Below are 12,315 nucleotides of genomic sequence, written 5' to 3' on the forward strand. Positions count from 1 at the left end.
ATTTCTCCTTTCTAAGGAATCACACTATTTGAGGTCTTCCTTGAATCAACTATATTTCCATAGAGTTTCCACTGGCGAGATGAAGACATTGTGTAGATGGATGGTGGTCTTGGTTGAACAACATTGTAAATGACCTGAATGCCACAGAAATCACTATCAACTCAAAAGTGTTCAAAGCCTAGACTTTTATTTTATAGCTAATAATTCACATTAGAAAGCACCTGTACCTGAGAGAAGATGCATGAGTGCCCCTGTTAAAGCAGCTGAGCCTGGGCTGAGTCACGAGCATCAGATGCGGACAGCTAGAGGTGTGAGGAACTCTCCCCACACATTCCTTTACATCATTGTAGGCTGGTCCCAAGGGGCCAGGTAGGCTTGTGAGGAAACACCATCTTTAGGTGGAGAATTTCGAGTAATTTAAACTGACAAAACAACTCTCGCCTCTGTTCTAAGTGGTCATGACTTCCAACCATTTCGTTGCGGTTCCCATTGAGGAGAAGGAGGATTGGAGGCCTATCGATGCACTTGCCCAGTGTATTCTCATCGCCGGAAAAATTGAACACCATTAGAAGAATCCAAATAATTTCTGTGCATATTTTTAAAAACATTGTTCACACGATCCATAGTTTAAAAAATCTGTCATGCCCTTGTCAAACAATGTACTGTTATCATTGCAGGGAGACCCCGGGGACCCAGGACCTCCTGGCTTACCAGTAAGTCTCCCCAGCACATCATGTGCTGCGATTTCCTATTCCAACAGTCCAATGTGTACACTAGATTTTAAACCCAGCAGAACTGGCCGCATAATTTGTGAGGTCTACCTAACAGAAAACAAAAGTGTAGTCCAAACATTGAGAATTTCAAGACAGTGAGAACAGAGAATGGAATCAGTGTGAGATAACACAGCTTACGTGCACCAAAGCAAGCTTCCGAATTTAGTTTTTCAGTTAGCTACACCTTACCTTCTCCTCTATCGTGTGTGTGTGTGTGTGTGTGTGAGAGAGAGAGAGAGAGAGAGAGAGACAGAGACAGAGACAGAGACAGAGACAGACAGAGACAGAGATAGAGACAGAGTCAGAGAGACAAAGAAAGAGCAGGCCTATGGCTGTAGGTTGGAGGTCTCTCCTGGTGCGAGAGAGAGAGAGAGAGAGAGAGAGAGAGAGAGAGAGAGAGAGAGAGAGAGAGAGAGAGAGAGAGAGAGAGAACTGGAGTTTACCTGCTGCTAGTGGCGAACCACTTAATTAAGTCACAGCTCTACTTCAGGATTGCATATGTGAGCCACTGGCATTTCCTCTCTTAACGATCATTTGGTGTTGCTCAGATGTTTGTAAACCCTTTTTACTTTCCTAAGTAGTAGGAAAGTAAGTCTGCTTGTGACTGTACATGTGCATAGGTAGATCTCCTTACATAGGCATTGGAAGGGGAAGTAATTTTGCCCTATCTCTCTGTACTTCCTTTGCCTGCCAAATCAGTGACCATATATTATATCTGCCTTCCTGTAACTTGTAATTCACTGATTATATTAATCTCCCATGCATCAATGTTTTTGGGATTGAAATTGAAAGCAGTTTTGCCTCCTGCTGGTTAATCTATCATGTTGTTCTGTGTTTCTGGCTATTGACGATGACTTCCTTGCATTGTTTTCCTTAACACTGCTGAGGCCCAGCCCTGTGCAATAAATGAGATGACTTTGGGACAATGAGCAGGAGTCCCTCTCCCTAGAGAGGGTGCGGCATTACACTCAAACCATTCGACCCGCCAGTCAAGCAAGGGTTTCTCTTTACCCTTCCAGGCTGCCCTGCTAGAACCTTTTCATCCTAATGGGTGCCTGTGAAAATGATATGATATAAAAACTGTGTATGGTGGACCGTCTTCATCTTAAATCGGGATCATTGTGTTTCTATCCACAACGGTCTTTACCAGTTTGGTAAGAGGCATATTACAAAACAGTATTAAAATATAAATGTATTACTATTTAACTATTAATGTTAACTGGTACTAATATTTTAATCCTTCTAATATATGTACAAATAGTAATACGTGTGGAATTTCGCTAAGAACAAGTTTTCTCTGATTTTTCTTTCCATGGTCCTGGGGTTTGAACCTGGCCTCACTCTTCCTAGGCTGATGCTTTACCTGTAGAACCAGGCCTCTAGTCCTGCTGTTTTGATGGTTATTTTGAAGATAGAGTCTAGCAAATTCTCCCCCAGGCTGGCTTTGAACTGTGGGATCTTACAGATCTCAATTCCCTAAGCAGCTAGGACTACAAGCAGGAGGCACTAGCATCCAATTTGAGTTTCCTTTCCTCTTAACCTTCACTGTGACAGTTTTATGTATTTATTTTTGAAAGTCTATGGTTCTCTGTGTCTTCACAACCAGGTTTGTCAGATCTACAAAAAGTTCAGGCAGTCCCAGGTCTGTGGAAGATTCTCCAGCTGAGCATGGATGGAGGGAATTCATTGTGTTGGGGGTTTCAATCCACCTGGGATTACAAGGCGGCTCTTGTTATGAATGCAGCTTGTATTTTTTTAATGTGCTGATTTTGTCCTGTCTAGGGATCTAGGTTATGAATGCAGCTTATATTTTTTTAATGTGCTGATTTTGTCCTGTCTAGGGATCTAGGGGTCCGCCAGGACCAGTGGGCCCCAGGGGCTACCCCGGTGCAGCGGGGCTCACGGTGAGTGTAACGCCACAAACGCTGTCTGTCTAGAAACCCAGCATCAACGTTTGGATAAAATGTAAAGACAGAAGTGCAGCATTGGGTCAGGCACGGGCAGCCCCCTTGAGAGCTTATATTTGGGGGATTCTGCCTACCCCCACTTTATCTGCAGGACTCTGTCTTTACACACAGGTCTCGCCAGGAATAAGCCACTGAAGTGAGATTTCCACAGCCCAGTAGCACATCCATGCCAAAAAGTCATGGGCAAAGATCCATTGTGTACTTTTTAAGTGTTAGTTGACACTGAAAGTATACATGGTCATAGATACAAAGATGAGGTTTGGACATGGGCAAACAAGGTGAACTGATCAAATCGTGGCAAGTAGCATACGATGATCTCAAACATTTGTCGTTATGTCAGAAACACTTTTAAATCCTCTCTTGCAGCCACCTTAAAATATGCAATAAATTATTGTTGACGGTGGTGCCCTTCTGTGCTACAGAAGGCGAGAAGCTAAATCTCCCAACCACAGTTGTGTACACAGCAACCAAGCATTCTTCCTACCTGCTTCTCTCCGCTCCAGCCTTCCTAGTGGCTGATGACAACTATTCTATTCTATTCTGACTACCTCCATGAGATCAATTTATTAAAGCTCTTACATAAGAGAGAGGTCATGTCGTGCCTATTTTAAAGTCGAGTGTTTCCTAAATAGAAACTTGAGACAACCAATAAACACACATCTAGATAAGCTATGGCTGATTGTTTATGTGTTTGTTTATTTTGTCTTTGATTTAGGGACCTCCGGGTCATCCTGGGAGCCCAGGGTTGAAGGCAAGTCCTGATACAAATATACAACGCATGCACATTGAAAGAGTTCATCGAGGATGCTTGTTAGAATGACATCTTTCCCCTTATCAGATTTTCTAAGTGTTTAAATGAACTCCATAGAGGTCCTCATTTTTTATTGTTTTTTTTTTTTTAATTCAAAAGCAATTAGATTGATTTTCTTCTCTTTTTCAGGGCAATCCTGGTGTGGGAGTGAAAGGGCAAATGGGAGACCCGGTAAGGAACAGCCTGGCACGGAGGTCACAGTGTAGGGGATGTGCATCATCCTGTAATGGCGGTTATTTGGGTTATTATTTAGCTGTGCTCACAATCTGGTCACCGCCCAACTTGATGGCTGAGAATTTTTCTCTCTGCTCAATTATTATGCCACCATTTGCCTTGACTTGTAAATGACAGCTCCGACACAGCTTACACTGAGTTCAGGTTCCTTTAGATGACACATTTCAACATGGCAAGAAAGATAATAAAAAAAAATATAAAGTAACTTGAGCCACAGACGTTTAGTAACATCTCCTTCCCACTATCCTTCCTGCCTCCTCCTCCCTCTCTTGAGTCACAGTCCTTTCTGTGGAAGCCTGAGCGTGAGGAGAAGATTTTAATAAGTGAGTGAGCCAGGTACCAATGGCTCGTGCCTGTAATCCTAACTACTCAGGAGGCTGAGATATGAGGATCATGATTCAAAGCCAGCCTAAGGAAGAAAAGTCCATGAGATTCTTATTTCCAATTAATCACCAAACACTTAGAAGTGGTAGAGTGCTACCACAAAAAATGCTCAGGGACTCAATTAAAATAAAATAAAATTTAAAAAAAAAATGCTCAGGGACAGCTCCCAGGCTGTTGGTTCAAACCCTGAGACTGGTACACACAGACAGACAGACAGACAGACAGACACACACACACACACACACACACACACACACACAGAGTGAAAATAATGGGTTATCTAGATATAATTAATTCAGTGTCCAATGGGAGGCAAGTGGCTTTCAACATTAGAAATAGATACCAAGCCTCCATTCTGTGCCATGCTAAGCTTGATACTGACTGTGGACATTTAACAAGATAGGCAGACTGGTACCCACTCTCATGAAGTTCCAGCATGGTTAAACTATGGTAAAGATGTTTAATAGAGCAACAGAACTGTCAAAGATAGGATGCTTAGAGGTGTTTGTGGTCTCTATTCACTCAACACTAGCAGCGGCCTATGCCCCTGAGTACATCAACAGCACTATGTCAAGACTTACCAAATGTTCCTCTGTGTGTGTGTGTGTGTGTGTCCAAACCTTTAGAACCATTGACTTAGAGACATGACTAAAAGAACATACAGTCAGACAATAGTGTTCAAACTTGAGGAGTCTCAGTCCCTGGGATTACTTTGTTTTGGCTCTGGAAGCCTCCCACCCCTGAGATGTGGCAAGGCCCGAAGGCATTACCGGCTGAGTGGTCTTCAGGGCTGAGGCCAGCGGATGTATTTGCAAGCTCAGGCTATAGAAAAATGTGGAAATATTGAGTGATGTGGTGACCCTTTAAGTGATCTAAAAATTAAGACAATGGAACTTCATTCATCTTTATAGATGGCTATAAGCCTGTCAAATGTATCATGCGTTCAGCAAAATACCTTGAAGTGAACCAGAATTATCATCAATATCATAGAGCAAAAATGTGAGGTTTAGAGGAATTTTAAAAAGTAGAGATGAGAAATATGTTAAGAAACTTCTCCGAAGTAATACAGCCTAGCTGGCAAACAGATGCCTGACTCAGAGCATATGTCAGAAACAGAAGATAACTTTAACTGTCCAATAATAGTGATATTCAAAAGCATACAAAGGGCATCTAATTAAAAGTGAAATTTCATAACTGTACTGTAAAAGCATTTTAAAGCCCCAATAAAAAGCAAACAAAAACAAACAAAAAAACCCTTTTGGTTAGTTACTTATGTATGGCATCTTGTGTTTTAAACATTACTGAAAATAAATAAGAAATAACCTAATTTATTGATATAAGCTAGAAAGAAAATAAATCTACCCAGACTGGAATAACTCATAAATCACTGTATGTTCTTATGATATGTTTATTTGACAAGCACTGAAAATATCAGGATTCAGAAAAAGATTTAGTATAGTTGGAAAATCCCCACAACTATAATCATAATTTAAAAATAAAAAAAAATAATTACCTTGCATATTTTACATTATGCTCATATACTTATTAGGTTGTGTTATTCTGATACACGCACATACACAATATATATCTTTAGTTTTTGTCATATAACATCTCATTTATCCTTTAGTTGTGAATAGTAGCATTGCTAAGAAGAGCATTATGGGTTGTTAACGTTCAATGTTTGAAAGTTAAGCCCTTTATGTTTTTAGGGTTTCTAGTAAGAAATCTGTTATTCTGATGGGTTTCCCAGTTTAGTTATAAGACTTTACTCTCTTACAATTTTCAGTGTTCTTTCCTTGTTCTCTGTGCTCATTATTTTGGTTATAATGTATTATGGAGAGGTCCTTCTTATTTTTATTTTATAATTTTATTAACTTCAAGTGGGCATACAAAGAAGTTTTGTTTCAGCATGCTGGTTTATGAGTACAGTGCATCTTGATTATCATCATCCATTTAATCATTTTCCCTTCTGTTTCTCTCAACCCCATCCACCCCTCAATTCTCTTAATACCATTCACACACACTACACTGCTCAGCTGTCATCTCAAGCCATGTGGAAAGCTGAGACTGGGAAGGTCAGGGTTTCAATCCAGCCCAGACTCCCTCTCCCCTAAAAAAGCAGTCCATGAGACTTCATCTTCACAGAGGGAAGCAGGCTATGATAGGGAACCTCTGCAATCCCAGTGTTGTCAGGAAGCCTAAAGTAGGTAGATCATAGTTCAAGCACATGCCCGTGCAGAAATGAGACCCTATCCCAAAATAAGCAGCAATGAACAGATCTAGAGATGTGACTTCATTGGCAGAGTACCAAATTAACAAGCAAGAGAATCTGAGTTTAAACTCTAGTAGTGCATATATATTTTCACACACACACACACACACACACACATACAGAGAATATAGCTAACCAGCTAAAAGAGATCAAAGAAGACCCATATAAACAAATGAATGGCGTAAATAGAAATTTCCTTTAAAGCAAGACATGAAAATGTATCTCAACTAAGAAAAATCCTGAAAAATAATCAAATTGAAGTCTCAGAAAAATAAATTAGAAAGCCTCTTTGACATAGTAGATGAAATAAAACTCATAATTTTAGGACTTAGAGATAGATTAAACACAGTAAAATAAGTAGAAAAGAACCAAAGAAATACTGGAACTTTGCAAGAATTTCAGGGATCTACTAAAAGACTAAACTTAGAAATCATGGGCATAGAAGTGGATCTGTGGTCCAAAGTGGTAGAATGCTAGCCTCCAGCAAAAGCACTCAGGGATGGCACCCAAACCCTGTGTTCAAACCCAAAACTGACATACCAAAAAAGGAAGAGGAAAGAAATCATGGGCATATATGAAGAGATATGGTGACTAAAGCCATAGAAAACATCCAATAGAGCAGTAGGAGAACAATTACCAAATTTTGAAGAAGAGAAAGTCATTGGGGCTTTTAGATCACCCAGTAGCCAAGATCAGAAAGGGACCTCTCTCAAGAGGAGAGGGATAGACAAATGAAGAGAGGAAGAGTGGAAGAATGTATGCATATGTGTGTGTGTGTTTGTGTGTGAAAAAATATATATGCACTACTAGAGTTTAAACTCAGATTCTCTTGCTTGTTAATTTGGTACTCTGCCAATGAAGTCACATCTCTAGATCTGTTCATTGCTGCTTATTTTGAGATAGGGTCTCATTTCTGCACGGGCATGTGCTGGAACTACGATCTACCTACTTTAGGCTTTCTGACAGCACTGGGATTGCAGAGGTTCCCCATCATAGCCTGCTTCCCTCTGTGGAGATGAAGTCTCATGGACTTTTTTTTTTAGGGGAGAGGGAGTCTGGGCTTGGTTGAAACCCTGGCCTTCCCAGTCTCAGCTTTCCACATTGCTTGAGATGACAGTTGAGCAGTGTAGTGCAGAGCTATGACTTGGGATGGGGTGGGGCTTACACAATTTTTTGCCTTAGTTGGTCAGGAACTATTTTCCTCCCATTCTCAGCCTTCCAAATAGTGAGGATTACAGGCATGAGCTGCTAGCATGCTTTTTTATATTTTATGCTTAGCCATAAGTATATTAAATTTTAAATAAGAAACAACAAATATTCTAAAGTACATGAGATATTTTCCAAGATTTATATATTAAAATTCATGAAATACAGAACTAGAAGCCTTATTATATCATACATGGGTGAAAGTCTTACTTTGAAGCATAAATTAATATGCAATTCATAATCTCTTGATTTTATTTAAAGGGTGAAGTTGGCCAGCAAGGTTCTCCTGGACCCACCCTATTGATAGAACCACCCGATGCTTCTCTCTATAAAGGAGAAAAGGTAAGCCCCCAATTCATATGTTACCTCATAAAGTAGCGATAAAAGCACCTTATATGTCTCACCACATTATCCTCAAAGCTGCCTTAACAGGCTGGCACTTTCATTAAATTCTTGAAAGTTTCCATGGCCTCGAGTCTATCTAGCTGCTGAGTTAACAGACTGATTGTAGACTGCCAAATTGTGCCAAGTCCTCCATTACACTGAGTCTTACAAATACCATTTCAATTTAAGTTGTCCTTCGAATGTCATGGATGGGTTTGGTGTTTTAAGAACTGACAAGATAACAAATGTATAAGGCTGGGGACGCAATAGATCTGGGGGCAAATATTAATTTCCTCTGTCAGCTTCCAAAACTGCTATTACTGATGTCATATACCAATTCTGTTGTTCCTATGGAATGATTGGTTAAATCCCTCTACCTTGCTCAAAAGGAACCACTTCCCTTGGTGGCTACATTTTCATGGTTTCATGGTGGTCCACCTCTGTGACTCATATACTTCTCACATCGACCTGAAAAGGAGTCAAGGTCACAAGTATGCTTAAGGATTAATTGCTAATTGAATTCTTTATTTAACAAAAAAGAAACACATTGACAAAGGAGATGGTGTCTAAAAGAAGATGGAATGCACCATGCTACATAATAAGAAGTAACATCTTGTTCATTGTGATTTTTAGGGTATAAAAGGACTTCCTGGAATGATTGGATTACCAGGACCACCAGGACCCAAGGTAGTTTAAGTTCCTTTTTCTATTTCTATAAAATGATACCTCAATTCAAAATTTCATTTTGTGCAATCTTTATCATTATTGCAAGTGCTAATTTTTATCAATATAGATATGCATTATGTTTGTATGTATCTATCTCAAGAATTTTTTATTATAATCCTATAAGACTTTTGTTTTAATTCTCTCTATAAGTTTATCACCGTCCTAGCTTATTTTTCATTGTTTTTACTCTCTGTATTGGTGAACTATTGTTGCTTGCACCTTCTAAATCTTGCCATTTTTTTTTTTTAAGGGAGAATCTGGTATTGGGATAAAAGGAGAGAAAGGTCTTCCTGGATTCCCAGGACCTCGGGTAAAGATCATCTGTTATTCACACCAGTGGATTTGGAATCAATGCTCTTACACAGATTTGTAAGACTAGATCTGTCATCCTATATGTTCCAAGATGGAGACTGTCTCAGTTGAACTGTGTGCTAGAGCCATGTCTCAGGGAATTCTTTCGCTTAATAGCATTTAGATGAAATAAATGCGTAGAATGTAGAAAGAACGGCAGCAAGTGTCAGGACTCTGGGAATCTGCTGTCTTGTTCAGTGCTAGTGTGGTAGGTACTTGGGATGGTGAATTTCTGCATATTTATTTCATCAATCAAAGCACTAATCCAAGGGAAACAGCTAACAAAAAATGTACCATGTCAGACCAAAAGGATTACCCCACACATGTCAGTAATGGGGTGTCACATGGGGTATACAGAGGTCAGTCCCCAGATGGCATGAACATCCATCAAGCTAGATTTGCTACTGAATGGGGCAATATTGCTTTCTATGGATGTTTTTATTGCTGAAGGTACAGAGAACAACTACTAATTTCCAGATAAATGTATTACAGTAATTTTAAAGGTATTTGACTAAGTGCAATAGGTTAGATATATTAGCACTGAAAGAGAAGTAAAGACAAAAGTTCATTCTCTTTGAAAGAAAATTCATTATGGAGTAGTTATAAAGAGGCTACAATTCCATAAATCAGATTATGAGTATAATGCATCTTGGTCAATGTCACCCCTTTTACCTTTCTCCCCAATTCCCTCTCTCCTCCCTACCCTCAAGTTACATAGTTAAATTTCTACAAAATGTACATTGAATATAATGACTGTACTTGGCTCCCCTTCCCCCTTTATTTGTGTGCTTTCCCAAGCATGTTTCCACTTTCTGGAAAGTACATTCTTAATTAAAGCTCTGGCAATGGCATAATTTATTTGAATAAAATGAAATATAAATTACAGTCCCAATAGGCAAATAAATGGAACAATTTCATATTTATTTCCTTTACTTCAACCATTTTTGCAAACAAGACTCTGTGTGTGTGTGTGTGTGTGTGTGTGTGTGTGTGTGTGTGTGTGTGTGTGTGTGTGTAACTGGTGAGGTAAAAGAACTGATGCGTTGTTATTTAACTCTTCCTTTCCTTTAATTTCTTAGGGTGTTCCTGGCTCCCATGGGTCACCTGGTTTTCCAGGATTAAAGGTAAGCATTCCTCATTACAGAGGTGATGAATGCATTCCATTAGTAAATGCAGGTCAGTCTTATTCAGAAGTACGATTGCATGTTAGTCATTAAAGGAAAGGAAAGGCAGATACATTCACTTCACGAATTGCAGGATTTAGCTGTGGATGCCAAAGCAGAACTCTCAGATGCAACTCAGAGCAGTGTTAAGAGTTTGCAGTTTCTGTGAGCATTCTGATTCGAATTAAATGAGGAGGAGGTAATTTGCTACCCAACCCTATTCATTTGTTTAAAAATACATGTTTCTGTGTGTTTGAAGGGAGAACAAGGACAGATTGGAGAGCCCGGGCTATTTGGATTACGTGGCCCAAAGGTAAAAAAGTGAGCCTACATAAGATAAAATTTTATAACCCTTACGTTATCAAATGCAGTTTTAAAAATATTTCACAGAATCAAATAGAACTTTTAAAAGAGCCAGAGTTAAATTTGTACACACCACTGGTACATATTTATGAAATATGCATGTCACATATGCTTATTTTCATATGAATTGCCATGCTAGCATGTTTGTTTATAGTTGAGAACTAATTCTTTTGAAAGTGAATAACAATAATAATTTCAAACATTGCATGGGATCCAAGGATATTGAGAATGGAAACACAGAGAGTTTTAGAGCGGACTGCAGTTTTTACCACAGCATTGTTTATTTTCTGTTTAAACTGTGTGTAACTACACACTCAGCACTGGATCAGGACAAAACACAGTGGCCCTCAGGGGACATAATTAAGACAGACAGTATTTTCATACTAGAAGAAAATGGAGACTGAGATCTTGCTGGGTGAATAAACCATTTTTTACTGGCATTCCATCTTAGACATTGATTCTCATAGTATATCAAAGAAACCAAGAAATTTCAGAGGTATTTAATTTATGATCATGGAATAATTTCATTGGTATTAATTATTTGCTTTTGTGAGAGCTTTGTCAGTTCATTGCTTATTTGCATGTGCAGGTAAGAGATTGGATGCATCTTTGCTTTTCCTTGAACTCTGTGAAATCATTCATCTTCACAGTCAGCCTAATCTTTACTTTCTTAAAATGAAGGTGCTATGGCTCTCCCACTGTTTGTTTAACGTCAGATGACACCATTATTTCTAAGAAAAGTAAGTGAATGAATAATTTTAGGGGGACCTTGGAGAACGTGGACATCCGGGACCACCAGGCATTTTGGTAACCCCGCCCGTCCCTCTTAAAGGTTTGCATTCCATTCAGTTCTTCCACACTTCATACAGAAATGGGATTTGAGTGGCTCACACCAAAGAGTTTGGCCCAGTGTTCCTGTAGCTTTCACATTATGCAGGCAAAACACACAAATATTAGCATCAAGACGTAATTCTATACGTTCATGTTTAAATGGGCATCTGAGTTTGTATCTACTAGTATAAGACATCCACTTTTATATGATGCATGCTTGGATGTTGATTATGTTATCTTTCAGAAAGTAGTTTTGTCGCTGTTAAACAGTGCATGAGATCATTTGACTAACTCCTGCCAAAATGCTGAACAGGAAGGGGGCTATTGGTATCTGGGAGCTCTATTCAAAGTCCATGGGTCTGCAGAGAAAGGCTGGCTGAAGGGGATTCAATCTGAGATACTCCACTGGAATGGTGGGGAGGAACTAGACATTGCACATCACCGAACCTCACAGAAGTCCTTGAGTCTGAATTTTACAATGTACATAGACATGTGTTTATTCTTGTCTCTGGCAGGTCCTACAGGGGACCCAGGATGCCCAGGCCGCCAGGGAGAAATGGGAGCCATAGGACCACCAGGTCCCCCAGGCCCCCCCGGCCTACCAGGGGTGGCTTGTCCAGGTATGGATCCATTGCATTTAATGTATTTGATTTCAGACATCACATCCACCTGAGTAATCCTCAGCACAAGCTCATAATATCGCTTTAGGAAACTTTTAAAGTGATGGATGCCCATTGGCTTATTATGCCTGTCATCCTAGGTACTAATAAAGTAAGACCTAAGGATCAAGGTTCAAAGCCAGCCCAGGCAGGAAAGTCTGTGTGACTCCTATTACCACCAAAAAGCCAAA

General features: G+C 39.6%; 1 protein-coding gene across 1 annotated transcript in view; it reads left to right on the forward strand.

Moving 5' to 3' along the window:
* Nucleotides 1–12,315, forward strand: part of Col4a4 (collagen type IV alpha 4 chain) — a 129,953-nt gene that overhangs the window by 49,801 nt on the left and 67,837 nt on the right. The window contains exons 9-19 of the mRNA XM_042679354.1: nucleotides 678–713; nucleotides 2,615–2,677; nucleotides 3,456–3,491; nucleotides 3,681–3,722; nucleotides 7,909–7,989; nucleotides 8,665–8,718; nucleotides 9,008–9,067; nucleotides 10,188–10,232; nucleotides 10,531–10,584; nucleotides 11,397–11,466; nucleotides 11,981–12,085. Of these exons, the coding sequence (XP_042535288.1) occupies nucleotides 678–713; nucleotides 2,615–2,677; nucleotides 3,456–3,491; nucleotides 3,681–3,722; nucleotides 7,909–7,989; nucleotides 8,665–8,718; nucleotides 9,008–9,067; nucleotides 10,188–10,232; nucleotides 10,531–10,584; nucleotides 11,397–11,466; nucleotides 11,981–12,085 (646 nt within the window). The remainder of the gene's footprint in view (nucleotides 1–677; nucleotides 714–2,614; nucleotides 2,678–3,455; nucleotides 3,492–3,680; nucleotides 3,723–7,908; nucleotides 7,990–8,664; nucleotides 8,719–9,007; nucleotides 9,068–10,187; nucleotides 10,233–10,530; nucleotides 10,585–11,396; nucleotides 11,467–11,980; nucleotides 12,086–12,315) is intronic.

This window comes from Dipodomys spectabilis, unplaced genomic scaffold, assembly GCF_019054845.1.
Source record: "Dipodomys spectabilis isolate Male_0828 unplaced genomic scaffold, ASM1905484v1 ptg000051l, whole genome shotgun sequence".
Taxonomy (NCBI): Eukaryota; Metazoa; Chordata; class Mammalia; order Rodentia; family Heteromyidae; genus Dipodomys; species Dipodomys spectabilis.